General features: G+C 38.0%; 1 protein-coding gene across 6 annotated transcripts in view; it reads left to right on the forward strand.

The window, feature by feature from the left end:
- Positions 1-12,759, forward strand: part of ANAPC10 (anaphase promoting complex subunit 10) — a 694,704-nt gene that overhangs the window by 629,541 nt on the left and 52,404 nt on the right. For 4 of the 6 annotated variants that reach the window (XM_074229212.1, XM_074229215.1, XM_074229214.1 and 1 more), the window contains one exon: positions 2,067-2,488. The exons of 1 other annotated variant lie outside the window; for it this stretch is intronic. In XM_074229212.1, the coding sequence (XP_074085313.1) occupies positions 2,067-2,297 (231 nt within the window). In that variant the 3' untranslated portion in view covers positions 2,298-2,488. Of the gene's footprint in view, positions 1-2,066; positions 2,489-12,759 lie in introns of those variants that run through there. One more of the 6 variants, XM_074229220.1, reaches the window with a different exon arrangement.

Raw genomic sequence — 12,759 nt, forward strand, 5'->3', positions numbered from 1 at the left:
ACACATAATTTTTGTGTACCTTATGTTTATTTATTTGTGAATCCCATATATACCATCTTAAAGAAAGTTAAGGATCTCACTTTTGTGTTTGAACCCCCCATGCCTAGCACTTTAAATGCATTTTTGACTGATGGATGTTTTTCTTCAAGGATTTGGACATTCATCTTGTAGTCCCTGAAATAGTTACATTATTTTTAAAAGGTAATTTAGCAATACCCTCCCAACCCAAGATCTTTAAAGTGCCTCATTTATTGGCCAGACATTCATGTCCCTTATTCTCAACCCTAAAGCTGAATTAACTGAACCAAATGCACCCCCAGATAGACATGTACTGATGGGCAAGATGGTGCTGTGTTCTCTGTGCTTGGGCATAGAAGTTTGGGCATCTAGCTTCAAGGGCTCATTACTAAAATCATCTAGAATGATAGTTGGATTGTTTTAGCATTTCTCTCAGATGTCAGGTGACTATTACTGCTCCTCTCCCCATGAAAATCTTTGTAACATAAGATGCTTTGTAACCAAACTCCTGTATTGGTGCTATTAGTTCATCAATTGATAGGAACTGTTCTTCTTTTAGCTCTAAAATTTACTTTTAAAGTACTTTTGTTGTTGTTGTTTGTTTGGGGTAATATAGAGCTCATTTACCCTTGAATTTTAGGAAGCACAGTTGAACAATAAACATTTATTAAGGTTCTGTGCTAAGCACTGTGTTAGACATGGACTACAAAGAAAAAATAACATATGCCATAAAGAAACAAAAAAGCTAGCAAGGGAGGCCTATATATCGAGAGGGGAGGGTGCTAGCAGCTGGGCACATGAAGGAGAAGTTTCCTAGTCCTGGGAGCTTAGAATCAAGCCTGGAAGAAAATGAAAGGTCCTGACAAATGATGGTGGGACATAAGGTGGGAGCCAGAATCCTCTGGGTGAAGAGCATCAGTGACTAGACTGCAGAATGTGGGGGAGGAAGGTAATATCTCATTCAGGGCTAGATTTAGAAGGTCTTCTCTAGAAAATCCTTCATAATGGTACTTCCTTGTACGAAGCTAGGTAATAATATAGCAGCAACATAGGCTTTGGCCTCAAGAGTACTACTGCAAGCATGATTACTATATTTTACCGAATGAGAATAGTAATTATCTGGCAGGATTAATGCTTCTTTTAAGAGTTCTTATTTACTCCTGGGAACTAGTTACATATTGAAAAAATTTGGTTGATGAATAAATATAGTTCTACTAAAGAACCAGGAAAAATGTATGATTAAATTTAAAATTAGTGATCCACTTCTCAAAAGCAATAAAAAAAAACTCATATAAAACATATAGTATTCTAGTAAAGAGTTACTGAACTGAATAAAGCCACTCTCCCATAGATTTTGGTTTCCTTATAGTCCACACCTGTTGCTCATGCATGTCTATTGTATAGTATAATAGAAAGTTTTGAGCTTAGAGTCAGAGACATAACTTATTCCAGGTCTGATAAACTTCTTAGGCAAATAAATTAATCTCTTTTCCCTTAGTTTTTCTTGTAAATTAGAGATAATAACATAGGCTCTACTGATCTGAAAGAGTTGTTATAGTAGTAGATGGAAAATAAGATAATGTGAAAGTGGTTGGTAAGAGAGTATTATATAAATATAAGTTATTATAATTTGTAGTTCATTTTTCTCAATATACTTTAAAAAGCATACAGTGCTTGTTATTCCTTTTCCCATATCAACAAGATTTTGCTGTTATTTTCCATTTAGTCAGCTTTTAGATAAAAGAAGACACATGGGAATGTCAAATGATATATAACCTTTTCCATCCACCCAGAAGTCAAACTAAAATCATTTCAGGTTTTAGGGTTTAAAAAAACATTAATGTTAAGAAAAACATCTTTATCAGATTTTAGGTTGTACACTTTGTTTTACCTTCTATTTATTTTTCAGTTACAAAATATCAATTACACTGATGCCTTAAGGTAAAATAATGTCAGCAATTTATTTGATGAATGCATTATCTATAATCTTTCTTGTTTTTTGGTTTTGTTTTGGTTTTTTTTTTTGTTTGTTTGTTTGTTTTTGGCAGCAACTTGAATTAGTGGAACCTAGTGGTTGGATTCACGTTCCTTTAACTGATTCCCATAAGAAGCCAATTCGCACATTCATGATACAGATTGCTGTTCTAGCCAATCACCAGAATGGAAGAGACACTCACATGCGACAAATTAAAGTATATACTCCTGTGGAAGAGAGCTCCATTGGTAAATTTCCTAGATGTACAACTATTGATTTCATGATGTACCGTTCAATAAGGTGAATCTTTTACAAAATGAAATAGGAAGCTAATAATGTGAAGTCTTTATTTTTCCTTCTTATTGATACTGTTTAAGGTATCTTCCAGTGGGGGAAAGGGTAGAGAATAAAAGTGGTTAATTATATTGTATAATCTAGCATGTCTAAAATGTTTTTGTTGTTGGTGGTGGTGTTTCACTTTAATAAATAATTTGAAATACATATTTTTGGATTGTACTTTTTTCTCATGTCAAATAACTTCATTTTGAATTTCTATAAACTTTACATTTGAAGCATTTTATATTTTAAAAAATGTATACAAAAAGCTACATTGGCCTTCTATTAGAAAGGTAACTGAAGAAAAAACTTTGAGAAAATTTTTGTTTGCTTGTTTTTTCTTTAAAAAAAAAACTAGGTGATTACTTCATGCAGTGGTTATACATATGGGTATTTCATTGACTTTACTACAAGTTTGGGATAAGACCCAAAAATGTGTTCTGTTAATAGGTATGGTCTTTAATAGGTTATAGCTATTACCTTTTTTTCCTGCCCAAAGGAAGTTTATTCTTTTAATAAGATCGATCTTTTAGCTGTTATAAGTTTTTAAAAGGGACTTCATTGTGGTAAAAAGCATGTTTTACTTTTGCGGAAAAGGTTATTATTTTAACTGGTTTAAGTGGGTTTCACCCTTCTACATAATTGGAACTGTAGTAATAATTTAGCAAAAGGAAGTGAACATTTATGAAACTATTCCATATGGTCCTCTTATTAAATTTGTATTCCATATGGTCCTGTAACTATAACCTGGTATATAATGAAAGTGTTACTTACACATGTGAGTGTCATTACAAAGAATATGCAAAACACATTCCTTTGCTTCCTAAAATAATCCTCTATAATATCATAAAGTAGAAATATAAATTTAAAAAGAAAAATAAAACCTAACTTACTTGCCTCACTACTACCTGCTTATTTGGCAATTGATCCAAAGGTGAGCCCACAAATATGAAAAATGGTTAGGGACTGAGACATTCAAAGATAATTGAGCAGTCATTCTACAGCAACTCTTTAACGTTAAGGACGGAAATGGCAGTGGGAATACCAACTTGCCTATAGGTGGTGCTCTCTTAGCATGTGGTGAATGGGCAAGATCAGTCTAATTGTCATCTTATAGTAAAGTGAATTTTGCTCTCTCCATTTGTGTGGCATGAAAATTAAGAATTGCAAGCTGATAGCAAAAAAAAATCAAGCATAAACTCCTGTGTGATTCATTTATTAAGTTTATTTTTTAAGTTCATGAGAATTTATTTATTATTTATTAAGTTCATGAGAATTACCCAGTAACATTTCAAGACCCACCTTAGGGTGCTCTTGAACAAGAAACACAAAAGGAAGTAGTTAATAAATGGTACCCAAATGAAGTGTCTCCAGCAGTATTGAAATTATTACATTCCTATAATTGAAAAGGTTTCTGTTGCAGATTTGGTCTGCATATTCCCCAGGTGTCTCCTCCCCTTCTCTTTCCCCACACTCCTCAGCAGTAGCCCTAAGATTTCTTAATGAGGGTTCCAGTCCTTCTCTAGAGATTACTGGTAGGGAGAACTTCAAGATGGTTTTAGAAGGACCCCTCCTTCTTAGGGAAAACCCTTAGCAAGAACATTGGGGTTTGTTGATTTGACTAAATCTCTGAGGACCAGTCCTAAGGTGACTACATAAAATAATAAATGAGTTACAGTCTTCTCCCTATCAGTATCTGTCCAAGTTGGAGTGAGAAGATATTCTGAGCAGTCAAATAGTATATAGATATCTAGTGAATGATTGTGGCAGATAGAAATTGGTAATAATAGATGGCCATAAGGAACAACAGTACCAAAGAGTTCATTCTTTTAGCCTTTGAGTTCAAGTGATTGTCTCTTCCACCCTTGTTTTCATTCCTTTGTTGGTGTAGTAGATAATAATGGTATGGCCAAAAGTAGAAAACCAGGAATCATTCTCCTAATGAGTTGGGGAATTGTCTAGATAGTTTTTCAGAAGCCCTCAAAATTGACTTGAAGTGAGGAATGCTTTCATCTGAAGTCATAAGGAGTGGCCCAAAACAGAAGATTATAGTCCTTTTATAAGTTAAAAGGATATGGAGAGGATGATCAATTTAGAGCTCTTTATTGGTCAAGAAATCCAGCACACTAGTCTAGACCATATCAGGCTGAGGTCTTGGCCAGGCAATGACCTCCAGTAAAAGGACCAGACATTTTGAGAAATTATTTTGTTTCACTAGCTAAAGGTCATGATATCCCTGTTGATTTCCCAGTCAAGTCAAAATCCAGAGAACTAAAACCATGTTACCTTCCAGTGATGCTTAGAAATACTGAGAATCTGACTAGAAATATGACATTGGAGGTCATCCATATAAAGGTTTAAGAAACATTGGAAAAGTACTGACTAGTCTTTGATGCTGTAGAAAACACTTGCTAGAATTAAATCCCTCATAGGAGATCAATTTTCTCTTTTCCACTTTTCATATTTGACTTGATTCACCCGTTCCCCTAGGATTCACTACACCAGTCTTTCCTTATTTCTATGGCCCATTCACCCACATAAAGTGACTTTCAGGGGCAGCTAGATGGTGTAGTGGATAGAGCAACAGCCCTGGAGTCAGGAGTACCTGAGTTCAAATCCAGCTTCAGACACTTAATAATTACCTAGCTGTGTGGTCTTGGGCAAGCCACTTAACCCCATTTGCCTTGCAAAAACCTTAAAAAAAAAAAGTTGACTTTCAGTTTCTCCCATATCTGTGATCTTTGAAATATGCACATAACTCTTTCCTGAGATTTCCTATAATACATCCTAATTGCTAATAATAGGGAAAATATAGAGGCCTTTAAAATAACAAAAAGGGATGGTCACTGAGTTTTTTAAAGATTTAGTTTATTGGTATAACTCTGAACTTCAGTGAAAATATAAAGTTTAGCCTTAACCATAACTCTCTTTAAAAGCTATATAATTCTAAAATTCTTTGTAAGTATGAGTTTAAATATATATTGTGCCATATGGTATAAGAATACCTAAATTTAGAGTCGCCTAACTTAGGCTAGAGTTCTGCAGAGCTGCTTTTGAGATATATGCCCATATCACTTTAGTTCTTCATCTCAATTTTCTGATCTATAAAATGGGGATAATTCTTATAGTAAAACATGTTTGTTATCAGGGAATTGCTCTGTAAACCTTTAAGGCTTAAACCATTACATAAATGTGGAGTTTTTAGTAGTAGGTTTATCTCTTGGCATGTGACTGGTGATTGAGGGAAGATAATCTGTGTCCAAAAATTCTTCTCAGAGACTGGCTATTTTGAACTTCCTTTATGACTATTTATCTCCACTGTTCCTAGAGGTCTCTGTATGTGCATGTATGCATCTGTGCACTTTAATACCTTAGAAAACCTATATGATGGGGGTGGCTAGGTGGCGGAGTGGATAGAGCACCAACCCTGGACTCAGGAGTACCTGAGTTCAAATCTGGCCTCAGATACTTAATAATTACCTAGTTGTATGGCCTTGGGCAAGCCACTTAACCCCATTTGCCTTGCAAAAACCTAAAAAACCCCAAAAAACCAAAAACCTAAATGTCTCTTTCAGGGTATATGAGAGCTCTCTTTGAGTATTCCAGAGGCTACTATGAGGAAAACTGGTGCTTTTTTGAGAGGTAGAGTAGATTCAGGAAGACTGAGTTCAGATCCCTATTTCTGATGCAGTACTTTTGTTATGATGGACCAGTCAAGATGTAATTTCCTCATCTGTAAAGTGGGGATAATAATGCCTTGTGGTGCCCATGTTACCATCAGATTTGTTGTAAGACACCAATGAGATAGTCTATGTAGGATGCTTTGAAAATTTTAAAGCATGCTATAAAAGTTTATTTTTACCCCCCCCCCCCCCCCCCAAGGACAGAGCAAGGACCAAGGACTTGCAAAGGTAGACTCAGACTTGTTACCAGGATTGCTGAGAAAGTTCAGAATGGGCTACCTGGGGACATAATGCATTCCCTTTCATTGGAGATCTCCAAGCTAGCATGGTAGAGATGTTCAGGTCCAGGTTGTACCAGATGACCTTTGAAGTCCTTCCCCCTCTGAGCTTCTGTGAACCTATGATTATAGATTATGAGTTCCAGAAGAATCTTCCCGGTCACTACCCTGGTCACTGGTAACTTCTCAGCTCAGGATTCTCTCTGATAGGAACCTCTGTCGTAGGAGGCAACTAATGACCATCTCTACCTTCCTGCTCCATTGGCACTTTCGATTCATCACATTCAAAATGGAATTTACCCTCTTTCCCCCCAAACCTGCCCCTCCAATAAACTTTGCTATATCTCTTAAGATCTCTACCATTGAGGGGGGTGGAGCCAATATGGCCACAAGAGAGGACCAACTCTTAGTTGCTCTGGAGCAAAACATATAAGCTAAGGACTCTAATTAAATTTTCAAGAGACCGAATCCACAGAGGGATGCAGTAAGGCAGTTCTCCAACCCAAGGTAACCTGGAAAAGAACGGAAAGGCTCAGATCCACAGGGTCGAAGGGGTGGCCCGCCAGAGCGAAGGAACTTCAGCTTCCTGGAGGCAGACCCAGGGCGCTGGGAGCCGTGGCTCACAGCAGGGGGGCAGTTTCCTGACCTAAATCCCAGGGAGCACCAGGCACAACTTGGGGGACCTCTACCAGAGCCAGCTCCTGAAGCCCAGCCCTCAGGGCACATGGCAAGCAGCATGGCCATGGAAGCCCAGATCCAGGAACCAGAAGCTGGTAAGCAGGAGCCCCCCAGGGCATGAGCACTGAGCCCAGGGAGGGGGAGTGGAGAGAGACTGCCGAGCTCTGTCCTCTGTTCCTGGAACAGGACCCTGGGGCTCTGACCACATTCAGATCCTGATCACAGTCTAGGCCCCCCATAGAACAGCAGCCCCCCCCACCTCAGCCCCAAGGCAAAGGGGTACGCTTATGGTCATTCACAGACCAGGAGGGAGGATAGAGCCTCACACACTGAGATCCTTATGGGGGTGTCCCACTAATACTCAAAAGCTCAGGAAGCACTCCAAAACCAGGCCCAGGCTGGGGAAATGAGTAAGCAGAGAGAAAAAAGAAGAATACCATTGAGAAATACTTTTCATGTGATCCCAAGAAGGATCAAAACACTCAATCTGAAGATGAGAAAGCACAAGTTCCTGCATCTAAAGACTCCAAGAAAAACAGAAATTGAGCTCAGGCTATGACAGAGCTCAAAAAAGACTTTGAAAATCAAGTGAGGGAGATAGAGGAAAAATTGGGGAAAGAAATGAGAGAGATGCAGAAAAAACATGAAAATGAAGTCAGCAGCTTAGTCAAGGAGATCCAAAAAAATGCTGAAGAAAATAACATGTTAAAAACCAGCCTAGGTCAAATGGATAAAACAGTTCAAAAAGTTATTGAGGAGAAGAATGCTTTAAAAAGCAAAATTGGCCACATGGAAAAAGAGATAAGAAAACTCTGAGGAAAACAAATCCTTCAAAGAATAGAACTCAGGGAGATTGCTGATTTTACAAGAAATCTGGACACACTAAATACTTCAAAACCAAAAGAATGAAAAATTAGAAGAAAATGTGAAACAACTCATTGAAACAACAACAGATATGGAAAACAGATTTAGGAAAGATAATTTAAAAATTATTGGAATACCTAAAGTCATGACCAGGAAAAGAGCCTTGACATCATTTTCAAAGAATTATTACAGGAAAATGGCCCTGATATCCTAGAAGCAGAGGGCAAAAATAGAAATGGAGAGAATCCACTGATCTCCCTGAGAAAGAGATCCCAAAAAAACAATCCCCAGGAATATTATAGCCAAGTTCCAGAACTCCCAAGTCAAAGAGAAAATATTACAAGCAGTCAGAAGGACACAATTCAAATATCATGGAACTGCAGTCAGGATCACACAGGACTTAGCAGCAACTACATTAAAAGCTCGTAGGGCTTGGAATATAATATACCAGAAGGCAAAAGAGCTTAGAATACAACTGAGAATCAATTACCCAGCAAAAAGATGGACTTTCAATGAACCAGGGGAATTTCAGATGTTCCTGTTGGAATGGCCAGAGCTGAACAGAATGTTTGATCTTCAAATACAGGACTCAGGTGAAGCATAGAGAGTGGAGGAGAAGGGGAAAATACGAGGGACTTAATGATGATGAATTACATGTATCCTTGTATAGAAAAATACTGATAACACTCATGAACCTTCACATTTAATAGAGCAGGGAGAAGGAGCTTTTATAGATGAAGCACAGGAGAAAACTGAATTTGAAGATATATTGTGGTGTAAAAATGGAGTCAATAGATAAACGGGAAATGTAATGGGAGAAAGAAAAAGGAGAGGAGGAATAGGCCAAGATATTTCATATAAAAATATTTTTCTTTATTACAATGATATGGAATTGCAGTGATATGGAAGGGGGAAGGCAAGGGGGAATGAGGGAATCTTTACTCTCATCAGAGGTGGCTAGGAGAGAAAACAGCATATATACTCAATGGGGTATAGGCATCTGGAGTAAGAAGGAGAGAAGGGGGAAAGGGGCAGGGCGGGGCATGTTAGTGATGGAGGAGAGGATGGACTTTGGGGGGAGAGTGGTCAGATATAACACATTTTCCTTTTTACTTCTTGCAAGGGGCTGGGATTGGATAGCCTGTCCGGGACCATAGGGCCAGGTGGATGTTGGGCCTAAGGGGTGGTAAGGGGGCTCAGGGCCTCTTGGCCCCAGGGCCAGGGATCTGTCTGCTGCGCCACTCAGCTACCCTACAGCAGAGTCAGAGTGAAAGGAGAGAGAAAATATAGTACATGGTAGTGGAGAAATACGAAAGGAGGGAGTTGCGATCAGCAATGGCAATAGTGGAAAAATATGGAAGTAACTTTTGTGATGGACTTATAAAGAATGTGATCCACCCGCAACAGAGTTGGTGGTGTTGGAACACAGACTGAAGCACATTTTTTATTATTATTATTTTGGGGGGGGGGGGATTGCAGGGCAAATGGGGCTGGGTGGCCTGCCTGGGGCCGCACAGCTGGGTGATTGTTGGGTATCTTGAGGCCAGATTTGGACCTGGGTGCTCCTGGCTCAAGGGTCGGTGCTCCGTCCACTGTGCCACCTGGCCATACCTACTATTATTATTATCATCATTATTATTATTATATTTAAATTTTAACTTTTTTCTCTCCCCTTTATCAATCATGTGGGTCTATATTTTTGGTGGCGGGGAGGGGGTATTATGTTTACTCTTAAACAAGAATATTTGAATATTTTAGTAATGTATAAAAAATTATTTGTAAAATAAAAATAAGAATGAATAAATAAATAAACAAACAAATAAAAAAGTATAATGAGTAGGGTGGGGAAATATATAAGAACCAATGTATCAATTAAATTTGTGACCCTAGCCTATGGTTGGAATGAAGGGGCAGGAATAAAGTCTTTCAAAGTGCATAAAAGAGCTTGTATGTGGGAATTTCCCTGCCCCTCTCTCCCACAATGAGAGAGGTGTGCCATTTTGTTAAGATATCTTAATAAAAACATTTTACTCACTCTGGGAAAAAAAAAGATCTCTACCATTCATCCAGCAACTTAGGCTATCAACCTGGGCATCATTCTTGGGGCCTTTCATTTTTTGTCTTGTTGCGGTTGCTTTTCCAGAGCAGCTGTTCCTTTCATGACATCTCGTACACATTGAGACACCATACATCTTGAGAATGACTTTTTAACAGATCTTCCTGCTTCTAGTATCTTCCATCTTCAAATCATCCTTGCCCGGTTATGAATGAATGGATGGATGACCTTTCTAAGGTAGCAGTTACCTTTTGAAAACTGCTCTACCCAGAAATTTATCAGTGATCTCTTCAGCTTAGTGAGATTAGCATGTTTATGAAGAACCCTTGTCACTTCCATGCCATAGGAAGTCATTAAAATGGGAGTTGTAGATCTGGATCTGTCCAACCCCCCCTTATTATATAGATGAAGTATGACCTCAGTGTCACTCTCCTCAGCAACCTATGCTTCTTGACTTCTTTTTTTGTTTGTTTGTTTTTGTGAGGCAAAGGGGTTAAGTGACTTGCTCAAGTAAATATCAAGTGTCTGAGGCCATATTTGAACTCAGGTGTGGTATTGAATACCCTCTACAATGTAGGTCATATCTATCTTCTAGCTATATTATTTATCTTCAACTACTTGTTGATGTAGTCATACAGTACTACTAACCAGTCACCAAATTTAATACTTTATTTTCTACCTGTATGCATTTGGAAACTGTTCAGAATGTAGCCCATCCTCATTTCTATCTCTTAGGATGCTATCTTTAAAGCTCCACCTGGGTAACATCTCCTCCACAAAGTATTCTTTGATGCCATTCTCTCACATCTCATATTACCTTGTATTTACCATTTTGTACTCTCTAACTACAACATTATTTCCTTGAAATCTAACTAGTCTCCTTGCAACTGGTGGTACAGTGGATAGAGCACTGGCCTTCAAGTCAGGAGGACAGGAGTTTGAATCCAGCCTCAGACACTTGACTCTTACTAGCTGTGTGATTTTGGGGCAAATCAGTTTACACGGATTGCCTCACATCCAGGGCCATCTCCAGATATCCAGATTCATATCTGGCCAGATGGACTCAGATGGCTCTGGAGGAGAAAATGAGACTGGTGACTTAACACAGCCCCCCACCCCCTTACTCAAATCCAATTCACATGTTTGTCATGGCCTCACCTCCTTGATATTGTGACCTTGGTTAGAAAATAATGAAGGACAAGGGGCGGCTAGGTGGCATAGTGGATAAAGCACCGGCCTTGGAGTCAAGAGTACCTGGGTTCAAATCCGGTCTCAGACACTTAATAATTACCTAGCTGTGTGGCCTTGGGCAAGCCACTTAACCCCATTTGCCCTGCAAAAACCAAAAAAAAAAAAAAAAAGAAAATAATGAAGGACAAACATAACTAGTCTCCTTGTTCTTCCTCAAGTCAGATAGTATGACATGTTCTACCTCTATGCCTCTGAACAGGTTGTACCCTCATAAATAAAATGCTCCCTAACTCTTTGCCTCCCTTAGCTTCCTTCGAGGTTCAATTCATTCACCGTCTTCTCTGGGAAGCTTTTTTTAGTTTTCCCAGAGACTTCCCCTCCCCTCTTATATTTATTATATACATAAAACTCCTTAAGGCAGAGATCATTTTTTACATATTTGGAGATAAAGTAATATAAAAGCAAAATGCCAAATAAAAAATATTTGATCTACTGTGTAATCTTTTTGTGAGTACCTGCCAGTTTCCTTGTTAGGCTTCCCTTAAATATTTAAGATTAAAACTGTTTAAATTACACATCATCAATCTTAGTATTTTCTTATTTTAATTAAACGTTGATTTTGATCTTCTCAGATAAGTCAGTGGTCTAACTGTATATATATATGATTGATTTAAAATCTGTCTTCCAGATCAGTAGCTAGTCATTACTGTTCTGTCAAAATATAATAACCTTCATTATTTGTAATGCCATTTGGTGGTTAACATAACTAGCAGTACCTCCTTACTCTCCTCTCAAAGAAAGCACATATATATATAGATGTGACAATTGGCATTTCCCCCCCAAAAAAAAGAAAAAAAAGAAATATAATGTGATAAATTGTAGGTACAATCCCAGACCCAACCCTTCAGGTATAATCCATTTTGATGATTTTATACAGCATGGAAGTGAAAAATATTTTAATGGAACACAGGCCCTGGCAGATCCTGCTAAATCTTTTTCATTTATCTATCATCTATCTATCTATCTGTCTGTCTACCTGTCTATCTATTTATCTGTGTATCATCTATCTTTCCCCTAATCTTGCTTCCCTCCCCCCAGCCCCCACAGAAGGCAGTCTGTTAGTCTTTACATTTTTTCCATGGTATATATTGATCTAAGTTGAATGTGACAAGAGATATAATATCCTTAGGGAAAAAATATAAAATATAAGAGATAGCAAAATTACATAAGATAACTTTTTAAAATTAGAGTTAATAGTCTTTGGTCTTTGTTTAAACTCCACAATTCTTTTTCTGGATATAGATGGTATTCTCCATTGTAGATACCCCCAAATTGTGCCTGATTGTCGCACTAATGGAATGAGTGAGTCCATTAAGTTTGATCATCACCCCCATATTGCTGTTAGGGTGTACAGTATTATTCTGGTTCTGCTTATCTCACTCAGCATCAGTTCCAGGCTTTCCTGAATTCCCAGGTCTCACTAAATCTGAAGAGATCATGGATAAATTTTCAGGTAGAGCAGTTTTCAAAAGTTAATTGCTAAGTTATTGAGGGGTTGTAACTTATATAGGTAGAGGGAGTAGACAAATCCAATAGCAAAATCATAAATCCTTGGAAAAATGAATTATTGCATTACTCTTTTTTTATTTGACAAGCAGCACTGTATCATGTTTATCATTT

This window comes from Macrotis lagotis, chromosome 3 (genome assembly GCF_037893015.1).
Source record: "Macrotis lagotis isolate mMagLag1 chromosome 3, bilby.v1.9.chrom.fasta, whole genome shotgun sequence".
NCBI lineage: Eukaryota > Metazoa > Chordata > Mammalia > Peramelemorphia > Peramelidae > Macrotis > Macrotis lagotis.